This window comes from Talpa europaea, assembly GCF_964194135.1.
Source record: "Talpa europaea genome assembly, chromosome: 11".
NCBI classification, from domain to species: Eukaryota; Metazoa; Chordata; class Mammalia; order Eulipotyphla; family Talpidae; genus Talpa; species Talpa europaea.
Window position 1 is genome coordinate 10,514,064 of NC_140078.1, and position 27,682 is coordinate 10,541,745.

General features: G+C 55.6%; 2 protein-coding genes across 2 annotated transcripts; one reads left to right on the forward strand and one right to left on the reverse strand.

Annotated features, from left to right (window-relative positions):
* Nucleotides 1–162: 162 nt before the first annotated feature.
* Nucleotides 163–21,495, forward strand: ADA (adenosine deaminase; the record flags this gene model as incomplete). Its single annotated transcript, XM_084248313.1, has 12 exons — nucleotides 163–189; nucleotides 6,502–6,563; nucleotides 11,408–11,530; nucleotides 15,624–15,767; nucleotides 16,369–16,484; nucleotides 17,555–17,682; nucleotides 18,346–18,417; nucleotides 18,497–18,598; nucleotides 18,730–18,794; nucleotides 20,101–20,230; nucleotides 20,758–20,860; nucleotides 21,314–21,495. The coding sequence occupies 11 exons, from the start codon at nucleotides 163–165 to the stop codon at nucleotides 20,842–20,844; spliced, it is 1,056 nt and encodes a 351-aa protein (XP_084104439.1). The 3' UTR covers nucleotides 20,845–20,860; nucleotides 21,314–21,495.
* Nucleotides 21,496–22,594: 1,099 nt separating this feature from the next.
* PKIG (cAMP-dependent protein kinase inhibitor gamma) lies at nucleotides 22,595–25,104 on the reverse strand. The gene is made up of 2 exons (XM_084248319.1): nucleotides 24,945–25,104; nucleotides 22,595–22,725 (listed from the first exon to the last, which is right to left on the reverse strand). The coding sequence occupies exons 1-2, from the start codon at nucleotides 25,093–25,095 to the stop codon at nucleotides 22,646–22,648; spliced, it is 231 nt and encodes a 76-aa protein (XP_084104445.1). The 5' UTR covers nucleotides 25,096–25,104; the 3' UTR covers nucleotides 22,595–22,645.
* Between the last annotated feature and the right edge of the window lie 2,578 nt (nucleotides 25,105–27,682).

Below are 27,682 nucleotides of genomic sequence, written 5' to 3' on the forward strand. Positions count from 1 at the left end.
GCGGGCCCGGGGGCGGGCCCGGGGCGCAGGGGCGGGCCCGGGGGCGGGCCCGGGCCCTGTTAAGAAGAGCGTGGCGGGCCCGGGAAGCTCACCCACCACCCGCTCGCGGAGACCCACGAACACTCAGCGGAGGGAGCAGCGCGGCGACGCACGCTGGGCACCATGGCCCAGACCTTCGACAAGCCCAAAGTGAGCGCGGGCGGGAACTCGGGGTCGGGGTGTGGCTGCTTGTCTGGCACGGGGTTTAGGGGCTTCCACATGCACCGCGCCAAAGCTGGCCCTTGCAGACGCTCCCTCCCCCCCCCAGCTCAGGCTCCCTCCCCACTCCAGGCATTTAATGAGTCAGGGGGCTTGGGAGGGTCCTGAATCCCGAGGCACCCCTGGCTATCCTGCTTCTGCGCCTGACTTGGCCTCCCTGGCCTCGCTTTCACTACCTGTCGAACAGGCGTCCTGTCCTCAACAGCGCAGAATGGCCTTATAACCTTAGCAGGGGGCTTGGCCTCCCTGGACCGCAGCTGTAAACTGAACCCAGTGACTACGCCCACGGGCACCCAGTGTGCCTAGTGCGTGCTCCTCACTTAGCATCTGGAAACAGCTTTACTTCCAACACTGATGGCTTTGTGAAGAGAGGGTGAGCCATGCCAGGAGAGGGAGGTGTCCCCCTCTACTAGGGCCAGGGGGGGTTGGCTGGACCTTGGTCTCTAGTCGGGCTGACTCTGGGCCCAGCATGGCCACTGGCCCCGTGAGTAAAGCCTTTTTCTCACAGAAGTGGTGGTGTCTTGAGAGTGGCTGGGTCGGAGAGGGTCCGGGCCCACTTGGCTGGCCTCTGAGCACAGGTTAAGACCAGAGAAGGGAGGGACCCAGCAAAGTGAAGCAGCTAGTAGGGTTTGAAATTGCTGGGGCTGGTGGATCAGGAGGTGAGAGAGTAGGATGCAATTAGCCTCAGCTTACCCTTCTGACAAGTAGATGTGATTGAAAATGGCATATGTGACATGTTGATGAGAATCCTGTGTGTGTGTGATGGGATGAAAAGGCTCTCTTCTCCCCATCACTGCTGATGGCCCCACCACAGGGCAGAGGCTTCAAGCCCAATGTTGCAAGTGCTGAATACTTCACCCCAATGCCTCCTTCACACCTTGTCTGGATGCCCCCTTTGGTCCTGCTTCCCTCTGGAGGCTTTTTCTTCCAGTGCTTTTGGATTCTCTGCCTTGGGCTGTGAAGCCTCCTTACCCTGGTGTGAACCCTTAGGCAGTAGGCAGAGCCCCTCAATGGGCATGAAATGGGAGGAGGAAGATGCACAGTGGTCCTTGTGACAATTGGAAAGCAGGCCTGTGAGGGAGGGACAGTTACTAGTCCCATTTTTTGACCTCACCCAATTCTGATTCAAGCTGGCAGGTCATTTCCTTTCAGTTTCCATCCTTGAGAAATGGGCTGCACCTGCTTGAGGGGTGTCCAGAAATTAAAAGGTGACACTTGAGAGGGAAGGTGTTCGTGAGGGCTGATACAGTCTATTATGCAGAGAGGTGGGAAGCGAGGAGCCTTGAAGCCACCGTGACCAGGGCTGGCTCCCTGCCGTCCCAGGGACAGAGCAGGTGATAAGAACTAGCCTCTGTAGCTGGAGCTTGGTTTTCACTCTGGGCCATGCACCATCTGAACCTTTTATCTGCACGAATCATTTGATCTTGGCAACAACTCTGGGTGCAGGTGTCTTCCACTTTATAGATGAAAAAAGAGGCACCAAGAAGTTCATGAGGCCTAAAATGAGAGGCACCTGGGATAGGAGCCCACCTTTGGGGATGGAGGGACCATGCCCTTGTGCTACCTCTCATCCTTGCACCTGGTGAGGCCCAGGACCTGGCCATCTTTGGACGGTGCTCGCCTGCTCTGTCTTAAACTTAAATGGGTCCTCAAGACACCTGAGACTTGAAGGCCAGCCTCAATCATAGGTTGAAGCTCCGCCTGGAGATGCTGATCATCCACAGGCCACACATTAGGGAGCAAGGCCCGAAGCAGCTGCCTGCCTGGCCAGTTATTTAAATTCTCACTTCCGAGCACTTGTGGGGCTCAGCACCGAGATGGTGCTGAGGCAAGGCTGGAAAATCCCAGAGCCTACACCTACGAGTCAGATGCCAGTTAACAATAATAACCATGGCTCATTTTGAGTGTCCAGGAGGCCCCGGGCTCCTTGGGTGATTATCTCACGGAGTTACTATTCCCTAGACAGCTCCACAAAGCAGATGTTTTCCTCCCCATTTGCAGCTAAAGAAACTCGAGGCCCACAGACACACACAGTCAGAGCCTTTGAGCTGTGGAGCCAGCTGGGCCCGTCAGAAGGGCAGCTCTAAACTGTCTTCCCGATGCAGGCCAGAGTGGCCGCTAACTCTTCCAACTTTTCATTTCTCATATTTAAGTAGTTCCTCCCTAGCAGGTACAGTCCTAACTAGTGCATCACTATTAACTTGTGTAATGCTCACAACAGCCCTGGAGGTGGGACCTTTTATCTTCATTGATATGTGAGGACACTGAGACTTAGGGAAGGAACTTGTCAGTCAGAAAGCAGCAGAACTAGACTTAAAACTGGAGTTGATGCTGTTCATGGCACTAATTGCCTTTCCTACTTCTTCAGGGTGGCTTTGGGCCTCATACTGGGTGTGGACCCCTGTGCCTCCACCTAATGGCTGAGGGCTCAGATGGGCAGTCTGAAGCCGTTTTCTTCTGTGAGATAGGCTGATGAAAGCCAGCTTCTCTTCAGAGGGAGCTGACGTGCTTGTGAAGTGACCTAAGTGTGGCCCCTTCTCTGGGATAGTGGGCTCTGGGAGCCCTTCCACCTGCACTGTGCCCCCCTCTGGCTTTCCTGCCATCAAAGCCCTCTGCCAGCGCTGCTGTGGGCATCCAGTGCTTTGAAGTAACCAGAGCCACCGGCTAAAAGAAAAGGCCCAGGGAAGAGCTCGCCTCAGAGGCAACTTACGTGAGAGGGAATGAATGAGGTTGGGTTTCACTGAAGCCTTTTGAGAGAGGAAGCAAGGATCAGAGAGGGAAGTGTGGGTTCTATGGTCACATAGCAAGCCGACCTCCTGATACTCTGCCTGACTTGAGGGTGGGCTTGGCTGGAGTGAGAAAGGCCCTGTAAGGTTGGGAGGACCTTGTCCACCTGTTCACTTGACCTAGGGGGGTGCCTTCTGGGACTGGGAAGACAGGGGAGGAGAGTAGACCAGGGGCCAAAGGAAGGTTGGAACATATTTACCGAGACTATTGGGTAATACTCTCACCCCTTAGGGTTCTCAGGCCCAGAAGCTGCAAAGTGGGGGGAAGGACCACCTTCAAGTTCCTGTGACCAGAGCAGCTGAAACTTGGGCACTAGCTGGGGCCCGATTGCTTGGGTCTGAGTGCTGATACCCCCACTTATCAGAGAGGGAGACTGATTACCTAACTGCCGTGTCTCGATTTGCCCATCGGTGAAATGGGAATTATTCTAAGTATTCACCCCACAAAAAACCTCAAGGACGGGCCTGGCACAGGGGGCTCACTGTGCCATGGCTATTACTCACCATCCCGGTCAGGGCTCTAATTGTTCTGTTTAGATTTTACCAGCTGACTCAGCACAGATGCATTTGCAGGTGGAAGGGAGAGTGGTGTGGGCATTGTGACCTCTGACTTTTGAGTCAGCTTCCTGTACCCTAATCTCTGAGCATAAGTGTTCTCACTGTTAAAATGGGGGTGGTTACTGCACTGAGTGCCTACACTGTTGTCCCCCTAGATGTCTCCTAGACAAAGTCAAAACAGCCTTAACCTTCCCAAAACCCCTAGGGAAGGTTGCAGCAGCAGAGTCAGGCCCCACGTCAGCAGGAGGCTCTGAGGAACTGACTGCTCCCCCTTTCAAGACTGCTCCTTCCTTGAAGCTGCAGGAACCCAGGCAGGGCTGAATGGCGAGGACTTCCTGGAGGTGGTGTGACTAAAGCAACTTGTCATCTCAGAGCTGTTGTCCTGGCCTCACCCTGAAAATTAGCAGCAAAGAGGGTTTTGAGCTCTGGTTACTGCTCAGCTCAGGGCCAAGAGCAGGGCTGGGAAGAGGTCTGATTGGTGATGGGCACCCATGGTTCTTCTAAGTCCTGAATAGTGTGCCCAGGTCCTGGGCACTGATCAGGCAACCCTGGCCATTCTGCCCTGTCTGGCTTCTCTGCCAGCCCCTTCTTTGAGACAGAGGACCTAGCCCTGCTGACAAAGGACAGAAGAGAAAAAAATAATCAGTCAATCAACACCTACTGAGCCCTTCTTGCTGTGCTGGGTCCTGGCCTGGGCACCAAGGGCACAGCAGAGTAGGTCTGATCATTAAGTGAACTTAAAAGCTAATGGGTGAACAAGGAGACAGTGATGGATTTTGGAGCGCTGGGGGCAGTCTGCTGGGGGATGCCTTGGTGGGCAGCCCTACCACCCACTGGCAGTCGTGAGCAGGAGTCACATCTGGGCCTGTTTGTCCCAAGAGTCTAAGACCTGGGTCCCTACCTGGGCTCTGCCTTGATACCTTGGGTGAGGGACTGCCCCTCTCTGGGCATCACCTGGATGGCTAGCATTTCCTAGGAAAACTGGCATGTTTGCTCTTGCCCCCACAGTGCCCACGCCTACTGGGGGGATAGTCAGTATTCACCGATAAGTGGAGAAGCTTCCTGTTCAGGTGGGGAAGATTTCCTGCAATTCTGACGGATGCTGACTGAGTCAGCCTCGAGGAGAGCGGAGCAAGAGCCAGGGAAGAGGGCATGAGGTCTCCGGAGAGATCAGGAGGCCGCGTGCAGGCCTGGAGCAAGTGCCAGGGAAGTCGTGTGGTCTGTGGGCAGGACTTAGCTTAGAGGTGGAGAGGCTTGGGTTGCAACGCAGCTTGGCTAGTACCAGTCTGTGACCCTGGGCGGGTCCTGCAATTTCTGCCCTTAGCTTGGTGAGTCCCTTTCCTGGCCTGCAACATGGCGCTAATGTGTGCCTTGTCTAGGGATTAAGATTAAATGAGATAAAGGGTTTGTATAAGAGGAAGCTATTTTTACGGCTGTTGTGGTTGTATTTACATCTGAGCCTGGGCCTGTGAGAATGTAGGCAGCTCGTAGGAGCCCATGTCTTCTGGGCTTCTGCTTGTGCTGCTGCTGGGCAACCAGGTGGCCCTTGGCCCCACCTTAAACCCAGCAGCCCCCTGTGCTTCTTAGAAGACCTCCCAGAAAAACCCTTGCAGTGTCTCATGGGCCGGCCATGTCTGCCTGTGCCCTTGCAAATCCTTATGATTGTTTTTGCACAGGGAAGCAGAAATAGCCTGGTTTTTTTTTAGTTGAGAAAACTGAGGTTCAGAAATGAAGACCAGAAAAGGGCCAGAGCCAGGAAGGGGGGCACCTGGCAACCTGACTTTAAAACCCTCACCCTTAACTCTTGGCTCTGTGCCGTGAGGCGCTTATGGGCTGAGCAGAGTTGATGATCACCAAGGTATCAGGTGCTCTTAGAGTTCTGGAAACATCTGCATTGCCCAGTAGATTCCTGATAAGCTATGCTTAAGTCAAGCCTGCTTTCGAGAATGGCGCCTGCTTTCGAGAATGGGGCCTAACTATTGAGATTGTGGACATTCAGCAATCCAGGAAGTCTATGGCCAACACTTTGAAGTTGGGTTTCATCTCATGGGTTGGTTGAGAGCAGGATCTGCCTGTGTGGTGCCCAGGGTTCAGCGGGCTCCTACAGGAGCAAGACAGGCCCTGGCCTTAAAAGCACAAGCTTCAGGGGCCTCTCTGGTGGCACAAGGGGTTAAGATGAAGCACTGTGAAGCTATCCACAGCCTCTGCAGCACAAGTTCTATCCCCGGCCAGCCAGGGAGCTACCCACATGGTGCAGCAGACCTCTCCTGTCTCGCCCATTGCTCCCCTCAGTCAATCTACCTGTTCTCCCTACTCTCTGGTGAATACTCACCCCCCAGCACCTCTGGTCTGTACCCCAGTTCTTGTATGCATAAATAAATCTTTTAAAAACCCACAAGCTTCATGGGCCTACCCTGGTGGCGCAGCAGTTGGGCACTGGGTTGCGAGGCTGCCCACAGCCTCTGCAGCGCCAGTTTGATCCCCGGCCACTGGGCGAGGGTCCCACAAAATAAAATTAAAAAATAAAGTAAAAAACCCCACAAGCTTCAGAAAACAAAAAGAATCACATAATTCGGAACAGGGCTCAGGTTAGGGTTCTGGCTCTGCCAACTGTGCTTAACACAGGCTCTGTTGGTTCCTGCTTCTGCCACTTGCTGTGTGGCCTTGAACAAGTAATCTAACTCTCTGGACTTCAGCATTCACAGCTGAAACATAACAATGAAGCACATCCCGCAGATGAGGATTAAATAAGATGGTGTGAAAGTTCAGTGAGTGTGTAAGTGTCCAGTATGTAGTGACTAGTCATCCTGGTTCACATTAGCACCGACCCAGGGTTACCGGCGACCCCCTGGGAGGCTCTTCAGGCTTCATGCAGGTTTATTCTGTCCTCCCTTTGCAGGTGGAGCTGCACGTCCACCTTGATGGAGCCATCAAGCCAGAAACCATCTTATACTATGGCAAGTAAGTCCATGGATGGGGGAAAAAAAAAAAGGCCTTCCTCCCCAGGACTTGGGTGGGGTCCACAGTCAGGCCTGGAGGCCTCTGGACGGCTAACGGCCATTGCTTTCTTCCCGCATCCCTGTGGGATTAAGTCTTTCTCTGGGGCAGAGGTGTTTGGTAGGAACTGGAGGCCTCAGCTCTAAGTTAGACTCACAGCCCACATCGTCTGCCTTCTGTGCCTCTGGCTTCGCTCCTGCTGCCCAGTGAGGCCTCATGGACACACGAGGACACATGGAGGCAGCTCCAGGGCTGAGCCGGTCACTGTTTCACTCGGCAGCAGCTGTGGTCTCACTGACCGGGCCCCCTCAAGTGTTTGCTGCCCCCCCCTTACATGGACGAGGGTATTGGTGGTGCTAACCCACCTTCCAAGGGGAGAGCAGACTCTGAAGTGCAGCAGCTACAGAGGCCACACCGCAGTGACTGGTAGAGCCGATGGGTGACCTGTGGCAGCTGATCCCCAAGGCTTGCCCTCGACCATCATGGAAAATACTGAAGTCCCCCTGCACCTCCTGAAATCTCCATCCCTTCTAATGAGAGTATTCCTTCTGCCTCAGCTCACCATGTGATAGGCTAAGAGATCCCCCCAGTCTGCCCTGCCACATACCCCCTCAAGGATTCATAGTGGCCCCTCCTGGGTCCTGTGCTTCAGGGCAGGGACTGTGGAGGCCAGTGGGTCTGGATTCAAACCCAAATGCACATCTCCTTGCTGAGATCTTGGCCTTGTAGCTTTAGGGGTAAGAACAGCCTTCCTCCTGATCTGGACCTGGAGGTGGGGGTCCCTCCTCCTACCCGCCGCCCTCCCCCTGCAGGCCAGTGTTCTATCTGGTTCGTCCCCATCTCTTGTTTGGGAGGATTATGCTTCCCCATGTTGCCTTGAGCTCGTCCACTTGGACCCAGAATAGAGCCTTCTGCTCCATAAACAGAGGCCCTCGAGTGTCAGGAAGAGCCTGGGCGCCTGGGGAGTTTGGCTCCTGGGATGCACTCGGGAGCATCTCCAGCTCCCCAAGAGCAGAGGCAGAAGATCCTCCTCCATCTTGTCACAATTCTGGACTCTTCTGTCCTGGGAAGCAGCCTTTTGACTTAATGTCCTCATCCTATTGGTAAATTAACTCCCCGCCAGCACCGCCTTCAGGCTGAGGCGCCGCACCCTCGCAGCTGGGAGGCAGACTCTGCCCCGTTTCACTGATGAGGAAACTGAGCCACGATGGGCGAGGTGACTTGCAGGGTGAGCCCCAGGCCACACCCCGCCCGTGACCCCACGGCTTGGCTCGAGGACTGGTGAAGTAATGAGGGGGAAATGAGGCACTAAGTGACTTATAAGTGTCCATTAATGATGTTACAGCCTCTCGGCTCTAGTTAAGTGGGCAGAAGCTGCCGGCTTATCTCTGCCCGTCCTTTGCCCGTGGTGCCTCCAGTCATTGCCATGGCCCTAATGAGGTCATTAGGACCAGTTATTGGGCTCCTCGATGGGATCTAATCTCAGGCGCTGATTTGGGGGTCATAGGGTGCTCATTAAGTGGGAGGAGAAGGGTGGGGTGTAGGCAAAAGGGAGAGGAGCCACCCCTGTGGGGTGGCTGATGGGGTGGACCGTTTCTCTCAGCCGCCTGGTGTCTGGGGAGGTGCCAACTGGAGCTGGCGCTCCCGTCGGATAGAGTGAGAGTTGACCAGACTCAGACATGGACTCCCGGTTGGGGGGAGGAGAGCCTCTGGCTGTGACCTCATCCAGTGACCGCCTGCCTTGGTGATTTGGGCCCCAGTTGACCATGCCCTTTTCTTCCTCCTTCAGTTCCTCTGATTCCTTCCTCTTGGGGGGGGGGGGGCGAAGGGAGGTTTGCTGCTTTCGCTTTCTCAGCTTCCTTCAAGGCCCTGTCAACTCTTTTTCCAAAGCACAGTCTGAACCTGGCTGCTTTTTCCTTCCTGGTCTGAGCCACCAACATCACTCTCCGGGGCCGTGGCCAAGGCCTCCGCACTGGTCTCCAGGTGTCCACTGGCTGCCTCTGCCTACTGTCCCCCAGTACTGTAGTCAGAACCTCTGAGCTCGCTGCCCTGTTCAGCCCGGCCCCCTTATGCCCACCCTGCTCGGGGTCAGAGACAATGTTTATATATGGCCTTTCAAGTCCCACAGAGCCCTCTGACCTCTTCTGCACCTTGCTTAGTCCCCAGTGGGTGTTTTTCAAACATGCCAGACATAGTAAACAGAGAGGTTGAGTAACTTCTCCAAGGTCACACAGCCTTTAACAACTGGAATTTAAATTGGGCCATCAGGCGTCAGAGTCTGCCTGCCCCCAAACACATACATCATCTTATTTGTGCCTCTGTGCCCTGAAAAGAAAATACTGTTTGTTAACGAGGACACAGAGGACTTCAGAGGGGACTGTTCCTGCCCAGGGTGATAAGACAAATAAAGGAAGGGAGTGGACTACGAACACCAAAGTCTTGGCTCATCCTGCCTTGCTGGGCGCTCTGTGTGAGGCTCCCTGTAACTGCCTCACTCACAAGGTGGGCCGAGAACTGGCCAGTGCCCCGGGGCATGGCTGTGACTGACCAGGGAGGTAGAACAGTGAAGAGAACAGTGTGGCTTGGGAAGGCAGGAGGAGCAGGGCCCTGGAACAACTCCTGCCTGCTTCATCTCTGGGCCCCTGACAGGAGCTTTGCAGCTGTGTGAGCAGCGCCAGGAGGCCCTGTCATGGGAGATGCCGGAGTCGCTGTGCTGCTTGTTTGCTGCGGGTTCCTGAGCAGCTCTGGGTCTTTTGTCCTGGTTTCCTTCCAGTCCCTGAGCAGTGCCAGAAGCAGCTGTTAAAGTGAATCACTTCATGCTGCTCCCTGCCTGAGTTCCTCCAGTGGCTTTTTGGTGCCTTCAGGATAAAGCCCCACCCCTACTAGGCCACCAGCAGCCCTGCCTTGGCTGGTCAGCTTCCACCCACTGGCTCTGAATCCAGCCTTTGCCCTGCCCATCCCTCTGCCTGGAGTCGTCTTCCTCTCCCTCTGTTCCTCTTCCCTTGTCTGCTCTTCTGCTTAAAGATCGCCCCTGAGAGGTCTTCTGGCCGCTCTCATCAAAAGATCCCCCAGTAGCTGTTGATGAGGCTGGAGAGGAAGAGACTAATGGGAGGGATATTTAGGAAGTTTAAAAAAAAAGACTTGGGGGCTGGCTGCAGTGGGCAGGGGTGATGGAATCAGGGGAAGGTCCCTGTCTGGCCGGGACAGGTGGAATGCGGAGCCCGGAGGGGAAGGGTAGTCTGACGCACCTGCCTTCTGGGGGTGGTCTCTGCTGTCCATCCAGTGCCCAGCCCTTTGTAGGCCTCACGGCGGTGCCTGTGTGGAGGTGGGGGTTGGGGGCTGTGGCTCACCGGACCCGGAGAGGACAGACGTTCACCTGGGCAGGTGTGTAAGAGGAAGACAGGTGGGACGATCACATGGGCCCCTGCATTTGGCAATACAAGAGCCAGAACCTGCGTGTCACCCCTCCGGCCCCCACTGGCTCCCAGCAAGCTGTGCAATGACTGTAACAGCCTCTGCAGGGGGCAGCTCCTGGGGGGCCATGAGGGTGACTGGGGCAGGCTGGCCAGCGGTGGTCCAATATTGATTTCCGGGTGCAGGGCCACATCGGGGCACCATGCCAGAGTCACCGGAACAGCCAGTAGGCATCAGGGAGACCCCTGGGGTAACTGCTGGTCATTAATAAGAACTCGGGCATCCCCCAAAATGAGGAAGGGGCACATTTTAGGGGGCTTTGTCGGACAATGTTTTAATAACAGCTGTCAGAGGACTTGAACTCTGGTTAAACTTCATTTCTTTAGGGATTTCCCCCCTTCTGTCCTGGATCCGTGGCTAAGCAGATAACTGAACTGTCTGATTTAATCAACTAATTTTTATCTTCTGGTCTTTTTGTTCTGCTTGCTGGACTTTCTCCGTTTTATTTTCCATTCCTTTTAGGACATCCCGACGCTGCTGCCACGCTCTCAGGTGGCCGAGAGTGCTGTGCTTTCTTACTCCCAGGCCCCTTTTTTTAAAAAGGGCTCTTCTTGCCTCAGGGAGGTCATATCCCCCCCAATCCTTGAGGATGTTCTTTGTAGGGTTTTTAAGTTTTCCTCTGTCATCTGAACTGTTTGCTAAGTTCAGTTGGCTGCTGCTTGTCCCTCCCCAGAGAAGCATTTCTTGAATGTCTGGAGTTCTTTGCCTGTCCCTTTTATCTTAAAAGTGGAAAAACAGAGGCCATGCATGGGCCAGAGCAAGGAAGGAGCACCACCCAGCCTGGCACCTGGATGCTGGTGGCTGGGAGGGGGGCCTCAGTCAGAAGGACTTTTCTTAGCAAGGCCTGGGTGAGCGGTGGCCGCAGGCCAGTTGGGCGGGACCTGGGGCAGGGGTGAAAGCGAGCTCCGAGGTGGACATCCAGCTGCCAGCACACTGGGCCAAGCCAGGCATATCAATGCCTGGTGGCCAGACAGAGGAAGTTCTGCTTCTGCCTGGGACATTGTGGTGCTGCAGCTGTTGTCCCCAATAACCCCTGACCTCTGACATAGGGCCAGCTGGGGCTGGGGAAGAAGCTGAGGGCCTGTCCCTAGGCACAGTCCCTATGAACACACAGGCCCCTGTTGTCTCCCTTGAGACTTACTGGCTGGTTGTGGGCCCGGGGAGAGGCAGTACAGGAAGGACTCGGTCCTGGTTCTCTATGCCCTGAGCCTCAGTTTCCCTTTCTGCCCAGTGGGAGGAGGAGGGAGGTGGATGGACAGATTTCCTACTGGGGTCCTCTGAGGGTTCTGGGGGTCCTGCTTAGGCAGTCTACCACCCTAATTTTTTGTCCCCAGGAAAAGGGGGGTCGCCCTCCCTGCTGACACGGTAGAGGGCCTGAAGAACATCATCGGCATGGACAAGCCGCTCTCCCTCCCGGGCTTCCTGGCCAAGTTCGACTACTACATGCCTGCCATCGCGTGAGTCTCCCCGGCCCCCGGGCCTGTGCCAGCAGAAGCCGGCAGGACCGGACCAGCCCTAGGCTGGTGGGGCCCCAGCTCCTCTTCTTGCCATTGTGTGTGTGTTCTGGTCAATCTCCACAACTTTGGGTCTTGCTTTTCCCTTCTGGAAAGTGGGTGTGATGAACTGAAATTCCTTCAGCTTCTGCAAGGTGACAGGTGTGGAGCCTAATAACACACGTCTTAGCATCAGACACCCATGGGATAACTGATCCTGGGTAGACTTCCCTTCTTGGGGCTCAGTTCCTTCACCGAGGCAGTGGTGGGGCTTGGAGGGTGGGGCAGACACGGCACTGCCTTCAAGTCCTTCTTACTTTGAAGGTAATTGGTGCCTTTTGACAACCAGCCTCCCATGCATGTTTGTTACCTTTCATTTCTTCCATCTCTTAATGGAATATCTGTCAGTTCTTGGTTCTTTTAGTGACCGAAGATTTTTTAGGTCTTACATGTAGAAGAACATAATGTGTACAGTTCATACAATGGAGTTTTCAGTCATCTACAGACCTGCTAGGTGGACACTTCATTTGCAGAGAAGGAAGCGAAGGCCCAGGACCACATAACTGGAAAGGGCCGAAGCCCAGCTTTTACCCCCCAGTGCACCTCTAGTTTCCTAAGGCAGGCAAGAGTCAGGCCTTGGCAGTCAATGCTACAGGAAGGGTCAGGAGACAAAGGGATTGGGCAGTCAGGGAATGCTGCCTGGAGGAGGAAGTATGGAGCCAGGGCTTGGGATGGAGAGATGTGATGTTCAGAGGGCTAGACCTGAGGAAAGCTTTGGAGGATGGACTGGGCCTGGGCTGTTGGAGGACCGGTGAAGAACATGTAGGTGACAGAGGCCATAGGCAGGCTTGGGGAGTCTTGGGGAAACGTGTGTCAGGGCTGCTGGCTCCTTGGGGCAAATTTTTGGGATCAGCCTGGAGGTCTCCCACTGTTCTGTCCTCACTGGGAAGCAGGTGTGCTTGCCTCTCGGGAAGCACCTGGCTGCTCCCTGGAGACACCCACGCCAGAACTTACGGGGAGGGCTCCCGCGTGGGCCAAGGTACCTCCTCACATCACCCCCGCAAGGCAGCGCCTGCCTCCCTGGTCACAAGGCAGAGAGGCCCAGCTCCTGCAGGCCCATGTGGGCAGGCAGTTAGAGGTCTCCTTCAGGGCTGCCTGACCTTGGGGGCCACAGCCCTGGAGACCCTGACCTCCCCCCACTCCTTGCCACCGTCCACAGGTGTCAGATGGGCGCCTCATCTCCTCCCCTCCCCCTTTGGCCCACTCCGCTCCAAGCACAGGGCCCCCTGCAGCTCTGCGGACACCATGTACACCCCAGTCTCAGTGCTGTTCCCTCTGCCTGGAATGCTGTTCCCTCTGCCTGGAATGCTGTTCCCTCTGCCGGGAATGCTGTTCCCTCTGCCGGGAATGCTGTTCCCTCTGCCGGGAATGCTGTTCCCTCTGCCGGGAATGCTGTTCCTGGATGCCCCGTGGCTCCATCTCCTTTACACCTCTCTTGAACTTCACTTTCTCAGCGAGGCCTCCCGGACTGTTCCCGGACTGTTCTGAAAATTGTGGCTGCCTCCTGCTTTGTCTCCATAGAACTTGATCCCCTGCCCTACTGCTGGCTTTGTTGTGTTTATTTACCTGCCTGCCTCTCTGTTAGGAAGTTGGCTCTGTGAGAGCAGGGGTTTTGTCTACCTGTTTGCTGTCCCCCCTCGTGTTAGGACGGAGCCACAAATGGTTTCCTTGGCTGTCTGGGCAGCAGGGACAGCCTTCGGGCCAGGCTTAGGCCCTGGGCCCAGCCCCCCCCTCGCCCCCAGGTCTTCCCCACTGGAGGGGAAGCTGCTGCTGGCTGCCCTTCCTCATCCCGCAGGCTCGGCTCCTCTAGTGGCCCTCGTCCTGCAGTGGCCTGTCCTCCTCTTGGCGCACCTTTCTAATTACCAGGCCCTTTTCGCTCTTCATGATGGGAACTCTCAGCTAGTGTGGTGGACGCCGCCCCAGAGGCCCCGCTGCGCCTTACCCCCCGGGGCCAACACTCAAGTAACGAGCAGAATTCTTGGCATTTGCCAGGGCCAGCGTTTGGAGCATTGCAGATGAGTTTTCTGAGGGTGATGAAATGGAACCATCTGTCCTCGCAATCGCTGGTGTCAGAGGGTGACAGACCAACCAGGAGTCACACGGCAGATAACGTGTGGGAACAGGAGTCAACTCTGAGTCCCAGGCATCTCCCCCATGGATTTGTTACTTATGTCCTCTCCACAAGCTCTGCCCCTACCCCCCAGCTTTATTGGGGTGTACTCGACAAAGAAGCGTTACATTGAGGTGTGCATGTTGGGGTTTCGATAAATGTACACAGATGTTCAGTCAAGCTGGTTAACTGCCATGGCCTCTCATGGTTTGTGTGGTGTGCACACTTGGGCTCTCTCAGAGCACACCCCCCGAGCGCAGTGTCAACAGGCACGTCACTGTCTCATGCCTCCAGGACATCCAGCTTGCACAACTGACACTTTGTGCTCTTGGATCCACGTCGACTGCCCCCCTGCTGCGGCCAGCACCGGGCTTTACCAGTCTGATGATTTGAGATTCCACACAGGACTGAGGCAGGACTTGCCTCCCTGTGTCTGGTTTATATCACATTGCGTAATGGCCTGCGTGTTCACCCATGTCCTCGCAGATGGCAGGATTTCCTTCTTCGGGGCTGAATCCTATTAGGGGTTGTGGGGGAGAGGCGAGTGTGGCTTTTTTCCATTCATTCAGCGGCCACAGGTGACCTCATATCTTGGTTGTGGTGAATGATGCTGCAGTGACCTGGGTGCGGCTGTCTCTGCAAGTACTGATTTCAATTCCTTGGAATAAATAACCAGAAATAAAAGTGCTTGGGTGACTTGGATCATATTTTTCTCTTTTTGAGGACCCTCCATACTGCTCTCTAGAGGGCTGCACCAGCTGACTTCCCACCTACCAGGCTCCCTTTTCCGCCCAGCCTCACCAACACTTACCTGTCATTTCGGTATCAGCCGTCCTGACGCCCCTGCAGTGAGGATGTGCGTTTCCCTGGCGCTGAGGCTGGGCCACTTGGATGTCTTTCAAAAGTTTTCTATTGGGTCCTTTGCCCATTTCTTAATTGTGTTAGGGTTTTGTTTTGCTAGTGAGCTGTATGAGTTTTTAATAGTTTGGACACTAGCTCCTATCAAGCATGATTTGCAAATACTTGCTATTCCATTTTGTTGGTTTCCTTTGTCTACACACAAAGGAAATGAATCCTGGGTCTCACTGTGCTTTCATTGTCTGGGGGGGGCCTGTCGCTCGCTTCCTGCCACTCTCCATCCATCGCTCAAGTATTTGACCACTGTGTCCTTGGCTGAGGAGTCCTTGCCTGGTGGAGACTGTTCCGTGGTGCAGGTGGAAGTCGGCTAAGGGCACCACGTGATGTGTAATGTGGGCTAGTGATAAGGAACCCAGAGAAAACGGGAGCCCAGGGAAGGCGGGGCCCTTTGTAAGATAAAGTGGGCCTGAGAGGGCCTCTCTGAGGTGAGGCAGGAACTGGGATGTAAATGGAGGGAGCATCGGATGAGCCGGGAAGGACATGCAGGCGGGGGTGCAAGAACAAGGGCCCCGACATGGAAGCAAGCTTGACAGTTCCTTGGACAGAAAGAAGGCTCTGCCGGCCTCTTGGGATGAGAGATGGTGGAGGAGGGGGGAGGTTGACAGGACTGCTTTATGCGGGTCTGTGGGTCAGGTGACAGAGCTGGGTCTTCATTCTATGTGGCTGAAAGCCATCAGTGCTCACACAGAGGCACAGTATGCTCTCATTTGTGTTTTTCAAAGCAGAACAGCCATCAGGGCAAGCAGGGATGGGGAGGCTGGTTAGCAGCATGGAGGGGGTTTTAGAGCCTGGGTGGGACAGAATTGGCCTTGCTGTGCTTCTAGGATCTTCAGCAGATGCCTGGAGCTGGGGGCTGAGGGACTGGGGCTAGAAGTGGGTTTGATCTGCCCAGGCTTGGAGGGGTAACCTCCTTGCTCCTGGAGGTCCCAAAGGCTGGCAGAGGTTGTAGGAATCCCTTCTCCTTTCCAGGGGCTGCCGGGAAGCCATCAAGAGGATTGCCTATGAATTTGTGGAGATGAAGGCCAATGAGGGTGTGGTGTACGTGGAGGTGCGCTACAGCCCACACCTGCTGGCCAACTCGAAAGTGTATCCGATTCCCTGGGGCCAGCAAGAGTGAGTGACTGCCTGGGGGGACCGGCATAGGGTCAGGTGGCCTAGCCCATCCTAGGTCTCAGAAAGAGGGGCTTAACTCTGGTGCAAGATGGGGCTCCCATCCCTCATCGGGTTTAGGTTTTTACCTTGGACAGAGGCGTTTGTCCTTGTCTAGTTCTGGGACACAGGCCTGCTGTCCAGGAATGTTAACTGCGTATCCAGTGACTTCCCAGGGCCCTGCAGTAACCCCAGAGCAAAGAGAGGGGCCTCCAAGTGGTACCATATCCAGCCTCACCCCTCTGGAATCAGACCAGGTCCCGGTTTAGCAGGGTACTCCCCTATGAAAGACAGAGGGCTGCACCTGACCCACCCTGCACAGGGACAGCCCTTCTGGGTGTGGATGTGCCCAGGCAGACTGGAGGAAGGTGGAAAGTGGGTGCTAGGGCTTGGGCCTCATTGGTCTTTCCTAAGAGACGGGGTGAGTCAAGTCCCTCCTGGGACTCCTGGGAAGGTTCCTCTTCCCCTCCTGCTCTCCCCGCGTCTGTCTTCTGTCCACACTCCGGGGCTGGCCTTTGGGTTTTCATTTGTCTCAAGTCCATTCCTACCCCTCTCTCACACACAGGGGGGACCTCACCCCTAGTGAGGTGGTGGCCCTAGTGAACCAGGGCCTGCAGGAGGGGGAGCGAGACTTCAGGGTGAAGGTGCGGTCCATCCTGTGCTGCATGCGCCACCAGCCCGGTGAGTGTGACCTCGGCCCTGCCCCGGCTGCCCACGTGGACCCAGCCCGCCTCCTGGCCTGGGCCTGGGCTGTATGGCCTGCTGTGAATGCCACCCATGCTGTGGCTGGCCCCTTGAGCCCATCTGCAGGAGTTTTCTGAAAACATCAGAGCCTCCTGGGCAGGCTGAGAACTTGCTGGGACAGAGACTTCTCTCCAGGGAGACTAGGCCTTGACAGCCCTATGACCAGCAGGAGGCTCAAAACTAAGAAGCCCAAACAAAAAAATCTAGGTCCATGGGCCCCCCAACCCCGGAGGCCCTGTGGTCCAGGCCCTTTCCTGTCTGGGCCACAGAACCCGTGACTAGGCCTGGTTTGCAGGCTTTCTGGGAGGGGTCTCCCCTGTGATGATACCCATCGGACTCCAGGTGCAGGGTCCTGCTACGTCACCTGGCAGTCAGGTCTCCCTGGGCCTCAGACACGTGCCGTCATGGGAAGGGAGCACACTCACCTCCTCCACTGGGAAACAGTGAGAATCCACAAAGGGCTCACGATGTTCCTCCCTGCAGCAGCAGCCTGTGAGGTGGGGCTCCTGCTGCCCATTCCCACTTCCCTGAGGAGGACCGACCCCGAGGCAGTGTGAAGCCTCTTGGTCCTCCCTCAGGAAGGACAGCCTGGCTCTGAAGTCTGGTTTTTAAAACTTGACAACTTTATTGGCCCAAGAGTACATAGTGCACTAGCGCTGTGTCGTGTGATACAGCGAGTTATTTTAATGTTAAACTGGGCTGTCGAGTTATTTTAATGTTAAACTGGGCTGCCACCTCCTCAGGCTCAGTGGGGCCAAGCCCACTGGTGGTGCCCAGGCCCTGCCCTCGGCACTTTGTGTAGACATCTGAGCAAAGCCTTGCCCAGCCCTGCATGGTAGCTGAGGGGAAGGGGCAGGCGCCAGAGCCGCTTGCTGGAGGCCACGTGGCTGGGCCACGGGAGTTGGAATTTGGAGACAAGACACGGGGCCCTCTGTCCTGGGCTGGTCTCGGGGTGTGGGGGGCTCTCCTCTGTGCTTCTGACAGGCCCGTGGGGGTGTGGCCCACAGACTGGTCCCCTGAGGTGGTGGCGCTGTGTAAGAAGTACCGGGAGCAGGGTGTGGTGGCCATCGATCTGGCTGGAGATGAGACCATCCCAGACAGCAGCCTCTTCCAGGGACACCTGCAGGCCTACGAGGTGGGTCCTGGGGAGGGAGGGGCGAGGCCGGTCTCCCCCACCACAGGGAGAGGTCACACCATAGGTTCGCTCAAAACGTGGGCTCATGTGTATCTCAGTTGGGTCTGAGGTCTCCAGAAGTTGGGAATGTGGTTTAAAGACCGCACTGGGGCTGCGAGTTCTGTGTTTGGGCCTGTTTCTGCTCATCTGCTATGTGAACTTGAGTGAGGCTGTCTGTTCCTGGGCCTGTTTTACCTGCTGGGATGACAGGGTCAGGGCAGAGATCACTGAGCCTCACAGTGCACCTCCTGCGGGAGGGATAAAGCATGAGGGGCAGGGGGTGGGCTCTGGGGTCTCGTGGCCCAGGTTCAGGCCTTGGGTTCCCCTTCTCCAGCTGTTTTGACCTTGGTCATGTTACTTTCCTGAGCTTCAACCCCATAAAATTGGTTATAGCTGTCACAATGTTGATAAACCATTTCTCATGGTGCCCAACACATAACTGCTTAATAAATGCCTGAGACTTAAAAACAATTAAAAGCCAAAATGAAAAACGGGCTCCCCCATCTTGAAGTATGGGGCATGCTTCAGGCTGCCAAGACTTGGCCCCAAAGTGTGGTGAAGGCAGGCCTGCTGGGCCTTCACCTGGGCCCCCTTGGCGCCCATGGCCTGCCACTTCCCTTTCAGGAGGCTGTGAGGAGCGGCATTCACCGCACCGTCCACGCCGGGGAGGTGGGGTCGGCAGAAGTGGTCAAACAGGTGAGCAGGTTGGGCTGGTCTAGGGCTCTTGTGCCTCCTCCCACCCCGCCTCTCCTGGGCTCACTCAGCGTCTCTGCAGGCTGTGGAAAGACTCAAGACAGAGAGGCTGGGACATGGCTACCACACCATAGAGGACCCGGCCCTTTATGCCAAGTTGCTGGCAGAAAACATGCACTTTGAGGTGAGGGGTCAGGAGGGCCCCAGAGCTGAAGGAGCCAGGGGAACGTGGCAAGAGTGGGCCTTGAAGCTGCCTGGTGGGAGGGCCCAGCTTGCTCTGGGGCTACCCATGCCAGCCCATACCTATTCTTCCAGGTCTGTCCCCGGTCCAGCTACCTCACAGGCGCCTGGAGGCCAGAAACAGAGCACCCGGTGGTTCGGTGAGGCTGGGCCTCTGGGGTCCACTCTGTTTTGTCTTAGGGAGACCCAGGCTGGGGAGGGAATGCAGGCCCCGGGCTCTGTCCAGGGTCTTTGGATATGAAATCGCTTCAAGTCCCAAGGGAGGAGGCGTTTCTGCTCTCACCTTACAATGACTCCAAAGCACAGATGTGCTGTGACCTGACTGAGGTCACCATCACCAACTCCGAGCTGGGGCGCTACAGCTCATCTTGCTGTAGCAGCCACCCTGCTGCACGAAGGGGAGCTTCTACCCTAGATTCTGCCTTCGACGCGTCAGGAAGGTGAACCTCCCCTGCCAGGCTCTGCCCCTGCCCCCTCTGGGGTGGAGGGGTCCCCCAGCACCACCTTGATATTCTTCCCTGAAAGGCCTGCCCATCCCACCTGAAGTCTAACATGGCAAACTTGACCCATCTTTGAGCTGTCTTGGGATGGAACACTGGGGGTGGCACCAGCCTTCACGAGGGCAAAGCTCCCTTTCTCTGCAGCAAGAACTTAGGGTGACCATGGTCTGCCTGTCAACCTTACAAGATGGGAAGGAGCTGGGGCTCTGACTTCAAGGGGCTCCCGAGGCCTGCATTAGGGACATGGTAGGCATGGTGCCCGAGGGACATCCAAGTGAAGATTCTGGGAGGCATGTGGGAAACAGCCTGGGGCCTGGAGAGTCAAGAGTCATCTAAACAGACCTGCTGGTTGAAGTGTCGGAAGATGGAGCAAGATGGGTCAGGAGAGAACCCAGAGGGGCAGTGACATCTTAGGGACAGGCAGAAAGTCAGTGTGGTGACTGAGAAAACAAGGGAGCACTCCAAGAACAGCCAACAGGGTAAAAATTCTACTCCAGTGAGGGAAGGACTCAGAACGTTGCATTGGTGGTTGGGGGCTCGTTAGGAATGGTTTCCATGGTGTGTGTGAAATGCCAGATCCCTGTGGGACTGTGGAGGGTGCTGGGGGGGCAGTCAACTTTTCCAGGGTGGTTGCAATAAAGAGGAAGGTGAGAGAAGGTGGTGGGTAGCTGGAGGGGGTGCTGCTTTTGGGGGCTCACAAGCCCCCACTCTACTTGCCCTTGCACCACACCCCTCTTCTGCCGGGTCAGGCAGGTCCAGGTCTTGAGCTGCTCGTCACGTGGCCCTGGTCAAGTCACCGAGCTGAGTTTTTCTCCCTCTGCACAGAGGATAAGCCTTTTCAGGTCCGCCTCAGGAGGCCTGTGGCGCAAAGGAGGTGAAGGCCAGGTGCAGAGACTTTACAGAAAAGTAAGCGTTGCCTCTTCCTCCTCCCCTACCCATCACCTAGGTTCAAAAGGGACAAGGCTAACTATTCCATCAACACGGATGACCCGCTCATCTTCAAGTCCACCCTCAACACTGATTACCATATGCTCAAAAATCTAATGGACTTTACTGAAGATGAGTTTAAGAGACTGGTGAGTGGGCTGCGGCCCCGTGGGCTCTGACTGGGCTCTGGGGGCGTGAGGCCTGTAGGGCCTGGAGCCCCAGAATTGAAGCTATGCTGAGCTAGACCTAGAGTCTGACACTCCCGTGAGACCTCTGGCTGACATCCTCACCTTGGCCCAGGTGTTTACCTTTTGAGGGTTGTGGCACCTCAGAATCTGCTAAAAGCTGTCAACTGCCCCCCCAGAAATCTCACCTGTGAGATTCTGCTCTTTTCAGGCTGTGGCTCCCGTGCTGAGTCCTTGACTTGAGGGGCTGCAAGAGGTCTACCCCTGCAGGAGGGTCTCCCTAGCCCCTGTCTCTGAGGTTTCCCCAACTTCTCACATCTCTCCCACTCAGAACACAGACCCTGTCTCTGCTCTGGCACTTGCCCACCCAAATGAGCCCACCCCCTGAGCTTAACTGCCCACGTTCAGCAACGAGACCGGGGTGCTGCTAGCTTGCCAGCTCCCCTCCCTGTGCTCTGGTTCCATGTTGTCTGCCTTTCTGGCCCTTCCAGAACATCAAATCAGCCGAGTCCAGCTTCCTTCCAGAAAATGAGAAGAAGGAGCTTCTTGATCAGCTCCACAAGGCCTATGGGATGTGACCTACAGCCCCCGCAGGTATGTTCCTGGCTGGGCTGTTCCACTGGTCTGCCCTGCTCCAGCCGGGCTTTCTGTGGGACCGGCAGCAAGAGCCTCCCTTCCTGCGTGGGCAGCACCAAGAGTGTGGAGCCTCCCTGGTTGTGGGGGCCCTGGCTGGTGGCCTCACTGCACTAGGTTTCTGTATGCTGGAGGCTGGTCTAAGGGGGACACTCTTGAAAGCCCATCCCAAAGGTCCTGGCAACAAGGCCATCTCCAAGGCCATCCCAAAGCCAAGGGCTGAGAGTGGGCCCAGGCCACAGGCCCCAGCTCCCAGTTCTGCTCCTTCCTTCTTGGGTGGCTGTGGCAAGGCTCTCCCTCGCTCTAAGCCTCAGTCTCCCCACTGGCTCTGATGTGCTGTGATTTTTTTTTTTTTCCCACAACCTGGGTACCATGAGACACCTAACCTTCCTGCTTCTCTGACCTGGCAAGCAGGGCAGTGTCCGTGAAGATGTCAGGGCCATCTCGCTGAGCCCTTGTCCTGGGATGGCATCTTCACAACCAATTTGAGCGACGCTCTGACTTCTCACCTCAGGAGGACTGATTTCCATGGTCAGCTGTTGCGGTTCTTGAAGTCAGGGTCCCCGCCATGCACACCTGTGCTCTGCACATCACCGCCCCCCCCCCCACTCTGATCATGGGTGCGGGCCGGGTTGAATCTGAAACCTTCCTGTGATGATTCTAAGCTGGTGCCTAATAAAATAACCAGGACTGGTATCGGGCAACACTGGAGTGGCGTGTGGTCTTGGCGAGGTGGGCATGATGGAGTCTTTGGGGGCCCCACTCTCGGGCTGCCTGCTCAGGCAGCACACTTGGGGGCTAGAGGGCACCATAGCCTGCCCTCCCTTCAGGAGAAACGAGGCTTCTCTTGGTGGGGCACCTCCTTATGATGCCCCTGAACACTCAGCCTCTCCTTCCCCAGGTTTTCAGGGGAAAATCTTCCTTCTGGGTTCCGGAAGCCGTGGACTAGGGGAGATGAAAGGAGACCCTTAGATGCTGGGCCAGGGAGTGGTGCCAGCTCAGTGAACTCCAGCACCTGCTCAGGCACTTCACTCGGAAGCTGGGGCAGCAAACTGGACATGGGGAGACGAGGCCCAGCCCCCGCCTTTGCTACTTCAAGGGGGAATAATCTAAGCCAGTCGCACAAATCATCAGCATTTATTTCCTGGGTCCTGGGTGTCACTTCTCTTGGTAGAAAGGACAGAGTAGATCAGATAGTTTTGAGAACAAAATCCTTCCCGAGAAATGGATCTGATCTGTGAAGCTCCATGAGGGACCCTCAGAGCTGCATAGAGAGATGTTGGAGTTCAGCTTACAATGGCTTCCAGGAAAAGGCGAATTGATTGTCCACTTCCCTCCCTCTCTGCTGAAAAAGATCTAAAGTTTTTAAAAAGTTAAAATTGTTTTTTTAAAAAAAGGGATAAGATCTTAACCCAGCAGGTTGAGAGTGGGGAGGAGGGGCCGGGCTGGACCGTGGTCCCTGCCCAGACCCCGTGTCAGAAGGGCGCTTGGGGAGCTGCTCCCCGAGGTGGGCAGGGCCCAAACCCTGCATTCCGGCGCCTGCTGAATAAATAACATCCTGGTTTACAGTGTCTTGAGAGGGTACTCAGGCACGGTGAGGAGGTGGTGGGAGCGGGAAGCCTGTGGGGGTGGCCTGCTTGCCTGGGACATGGGGCTCAGAGAGGAGGCTGCCGGGCCAGTGCCAGGGCTCCCCCGATCCAGGTGGGGACAGCAGGTCTCTTCCAGCCTCCTCGGGCAAGGTCATGCTCAAGACGAGGTGGTCCCGTCGCTGCTCTTGGGCTGGTTGCCAGCTTCCTTGTCTGCAGTGCCCGCCTCCGTCTGTCCTTCTGGAGAGAGGGTAGCAGGTGCACAGATGTAAACACAAAAGGGTGTCTGGAAAGGCCCAACCAGTGTGGGAAGCGGGACGGGAGCTGCACTAGAGTGGTGGTGGCCAAAGAGAACTTCAGCCTGGGCTGTAACACTTTGAGAAAATGTGTGTGGTGGGACCGCAAAAGGCCTACATGGTGGGTAGATGCCAAGCACATCAGGCAATCTCACTGCTGAGATTCTCCGCGGGTTCTCTAGAGCAGAAGAAACTGAAGCCCCAGGATGGATTAGGTGTTTACCAAATGGGGCCTGGAAGGAGGCCAGCTCAGAGACCAGCTCTGACTCTGGCTGAGTCAGAGCCCAGGCAGGAGCCCCGCTGTGGCTGTCGCCCTGGCCCATCCTTGCCAGACCGGCCCGCCCCCACGACGCCCCGCTTTTACATCCTCAGGCTTCACCTTCATGGACTCCGGAGGGGCACCTGCCAGGGCTCCAGACTGGCAGGCGTTAGCCGTGCCACCCACCCAGCGTCCCGGCAGGATGAGTGTCCTTATGCAGAACTACTGAGAATGTCTCGGGTGAACCGAGGCGAAGTGGTGGAGACAGCGTGGCGTGTGATAGGGCACCTCGCAACCCGGCGCCCACCCTCTCTGCTCCAAGTTGCCCTAGGGAGAGTGTCAGTGGACGGAAGTGGTGCAGGAGCAACTTGGACTTCTGCGGACCCCCCAGGCCTACCCAAGGGCTCCCCAACCCCAGGTGGTACCTAGAGCCAAGACTCAGTCCCAGAGGGGCCCTCTTGGCTCCCCAGAACTCTGACAAACCAGACTGTGCCACACTGTTTGGCCCTGAGCCTCCCACCTTAAGAACATTCTCCTTTGTGCCCTTGCTGATCTCTCTCACCGTGTTTGGTGTCAAACTTGAACAGGCCATGGACCTGGGGAGGCCAGTGGCTGAGGTTGCGGCTCCCTCTCCCCTCTGTCCCCCCATATGTGCACCAGTCTCCTGGGAAGCTTTAGACAAATAGATCTGAAGCCAGGCCTGCTAGAGCAGACTCTATTCCGTTCCTTCAGTGAGCCTGCTGCACCGAGCAGACCACAGCCCTGCCTGCACAAAGCACGCAATGCCTGACCTATTAGAAGGTTCCTCAACCATCGCTCTGGCCTGCACACATGCTGTACTTGAAATGGGCTGTTTTTCCTCAGGTCTTTTAAAATGTCAGTCACCCTGACAGGCCAATAAATGTACCTGGAGAAATCAGACACCTCAGGGGTGGTGAATGGACACAAGAAGGCCTGGGCTCATGGGTGAGAGGATATGTCTGCTGAGGTGGGTAGAGACAGCAAACAGTTTACCAGCACTGAGCAGAAGGGACAGGGGCTGGAGAGCCATGCCTGGCAGCACGCCCGGGTGGCAGCTGGTCATTCAGTCAGCGGTGAACAGCCTTCGGCACGTGCCAGTCACCACCAGGCACGGAGAGCAAGGCCCCATGTGGGAGCAGCTCAGGGGGAAGGGCTTGAGCTACATGGGCTTCTGGAGGCCTGACGGGAGGTGTCTGGGGTGAGAAAAATGAGCTGGGCCAGGGGAGCAGTGTGCAGGCCACACAGGAGGTCCTAAGAAGCAGCCCTTTCTGCTGTGGGTCAGAGGCGCAAGGGGGAAAGGACGAGGGCCATGCAGGAGGCTCCTGTGCCCAACAGGCCACTCTGCAAGGAAGGAGTGTGGGTGCCAGGTGCTCACTGCAACTGCATGAACTTGCTGGGTGCCCCTGAGCACCCATCTTCGCTGGGCCCGTGCCTCTACATCTGTTCTGAACGCACAGGTGACCTCTGGCCAGCTAAGGCCAAGAGCTCTGGACTGGGGGGGCAACCCAAGGAAAATGGGGCTGTACTTGCCACGGACAGCTCAGTGTGAGACAGAAGCCAGCAAGAGCGGCGTGCTGGGGTGGCAGGAGCAAGCTCTAACTGGGCCAGCCAGGTTCCCAGAGGCATGAGCTGAGGACGGAGGAGGAGGGCGTCCTGGCAAGGCGGCGGGTAGGTGGGCGGGTGGGTGCTGTTTTCTCCACTCAGCCTGGTTTCCAAGTGCTTGCTCTGTGGCAGCATAGCAGGAGGCCCCCTGAGCCCCGGAGCTCATATTTAAAGCCAGACCTTGTCAGAGCAAGGGGGTTATGGGTGGGGGAGGCCGGGGAGGCACAGTGACCACAGGACCAGGCAGGGCCACTCAGTAGAGGACGCAGTGAGATGCTCACCCGCCCCCTCCAGTGCCAGCTCGCCCATGTCTCCAGCCAGCTTCCGCACGCTCACAGCCTCTGAGTCCCCCTGAATGTCAGCCACGGCGTTCCGACGGCCTGTGCGGTCACAGGAGATGAAATCCGAGTAGGAGGACTCGACCTCCATCATGCCTGTCGCATCGCTCTGCAGGCCTGTGGGGACAGGAGGGCAGGGGTTAGTCAAGGTGCGTCCCAGAGAGAGATGACGCTCAGCTCCCCAGCGTGGATGCCTTTTAACAAAAGGACAGTCATTGCTTTTGATCCGTGAAGACAAAAGTACACAGAAAAGAAGTTGCCCAGAATGTCACAGCCAGGACACAGCAGCCTTTTCAAGAGCACCCCTCTTGTCTCTAAGTTACTGCTGGCCTGCAGAGGCGGTATGGACAAGTCGGCCCAGCCCTGCGCGACTCCTGGGGGCGGCATCTGTCACCTAAGGGCCTGACCAAGGCGTGCAGGACTCCCAGGGCCTGACAGAGGCTGAGGCTCAGGGGAAGGGTGCAGTTTAGTGCCAGAGGGTGTAGAGCAGAGGGCCTGCAGACATTCAAGTGTGAGGTGAGGAAAGGAAGGAGGTGGTGGTGCCAGACAGAGTCTGGATTTACCATGGAGGGAGACTCAACAGGCCGTGGTGCTGGATGGAAGAATGAGCTTTGTGACATACGCAGGTGGACAGATGAGTGAGCAGCAGGTAGGCATGGGCAAAGGAGCAGTGCTTTGGGGAGTGACGGGGGCATGGAGACGCACTGCACTCGGCCCTGTTGGCTCTGATCTGCCTGGGTGCCCCGCAAGGGGAGAGGTGTGGTGGGGACATGGAGATAGGGCAGTAAGACATGACTTTGACGGTTATTTCTATAGAGGTGGTGGTTAACAGCCCTGCTGGTTAAAATATGCCCTGGAGAGAAGAGAATCACACGTATACAGGAAGCAAAAGATGTTAGGAGTCACACCATAACATAATGTTTTATAGCCTGCGCTGTGGAACACCAAACATTGTTTCCCATGGGTGATTTTTTTTCTTTTACCTGCACACCTGGATGTGCCTTGCTTAGCCTGGCCCAGACATGAGCACAAGCCACTTGCCAGTTTCCACTTCTACACGCAGCACAAGGTCCTTGTAAATCTGTGTGCGCCCATCCCCAATTATTTCCTAGAGTATATTCTTAGAAGTGCAACTACTGGGCTAACAGGAAGGGCAAAATCATTTTTAAGACAGTGTTCAAACACATTACCGCGATGCCTTCCTGATGGCAGTGGTTTTTATAATGACAAAAAACTGAGGGGGAAACAAACTTCTATACCTGGTACAGTTTTATTCCCACCCCCCAGCACAGCAGCACACAACATCCGTTTTTCTTCACGCATGGCAGCAACAGGCACTCATAGTAAGAAGGCCAGACTGCTAGGGAGGCTGGTAACTCACTTGGCAGCTATGGTTTTCTGAAGGCAGCAGGCAGTCCCTACCTGGACTCTGGCTACTTGGCAGGCCCTGAATTGGGGAGTGGGTGGGCAGCCAATTAAAATGACCATATTGTGTATGGTCTTGACACCAAGACCAGACAAGGATATCACAAGAAAACTAGAGGCCAGTATCCCCAATGAGGAGATGCTCATAAGCCACCACCCAGTGGGCTTATTGCAGAGATGCTACATGAACCAGCGCCTGCCAATGGATGCGAGACACTGATCACATGAAGGCTAAACTCATCTCGATAGAGGTAGGAAAAAAAGCATTTGACAAAACTGAACATCCATTTATGATAAAAACTCAACAAAGTGAGTACAGAGGGGGAGTACCCCAACATAAGGCCATGTAAGACAGGCCCACAGCGGATATCTTTAATGGTGAAAAACCAGACAGTTTTCCTTTAAGATCAAGGAATAAGACAAAGATGCCCACGTGGTCTTAGAACAATTAGGCAAGAAAAAAGAAAACACATCCAAATTGGAAAAGGAAGTAAAACTCACTATTTGCAGACAACATGATATAGATAAAATCCTAACTGTTTCCACCAGAAACAGAATCAAATTCAGTAAAGTTGCAGGATACACTATCAACAAAAATCTGTTGTTTTCTGTGCAATGATTAAAAAAAAAAAAGGGGGGGGGCCTCCCCTGTGGCGCAGCGGTTGAGCGCTGGGTTCCCCGCGCAGCTGCCCATAGCCTCTGCAGCTCCGGTTCGATCCCTGGCTGCTCCCCGGCCACCAGAGGAGGGTCCCACGTGGTGCGCAGACCTCTCCTGCCGCCCGCTGCTCCCCTCAGCAGTGTACTTTGGTCCTTCTGCCTGCTCTGCTCCCCGCTCTGGCTCTGGTGAATTCTCTCACCTTCCAGCGCTTCTGACTGTACCCAGTGCTTATATAAATAAATAAATAAATAAATAAATAAATCTTTAAAAAAAAAAAACTGTCAGAGAAAACTGTCAGAAATTAAGGAAACAATCCTACTTACAATTATAGCAAAAATACCTGGGAAGAAATTTAACAAAGAGATAAAAAGACCTGGCCACTGAAAACTACGACACTGGTGAAAGAAACAAGGCAGACAGCTATTCTGTGCTGAAGGACTGGAAGAATCAATGTTAAAATGTCCTCACTTCAGCAGTCAACTAAACTGACTCTGCTCTTGTCCCTGTCCAGGTTGCCCTAAGGGAGTTTAAAGACAGCCCTTTCTGGTGGGCTGTCTCTCCAATAAACTGTTGAGAAAACTGGACCATGATCTCATGC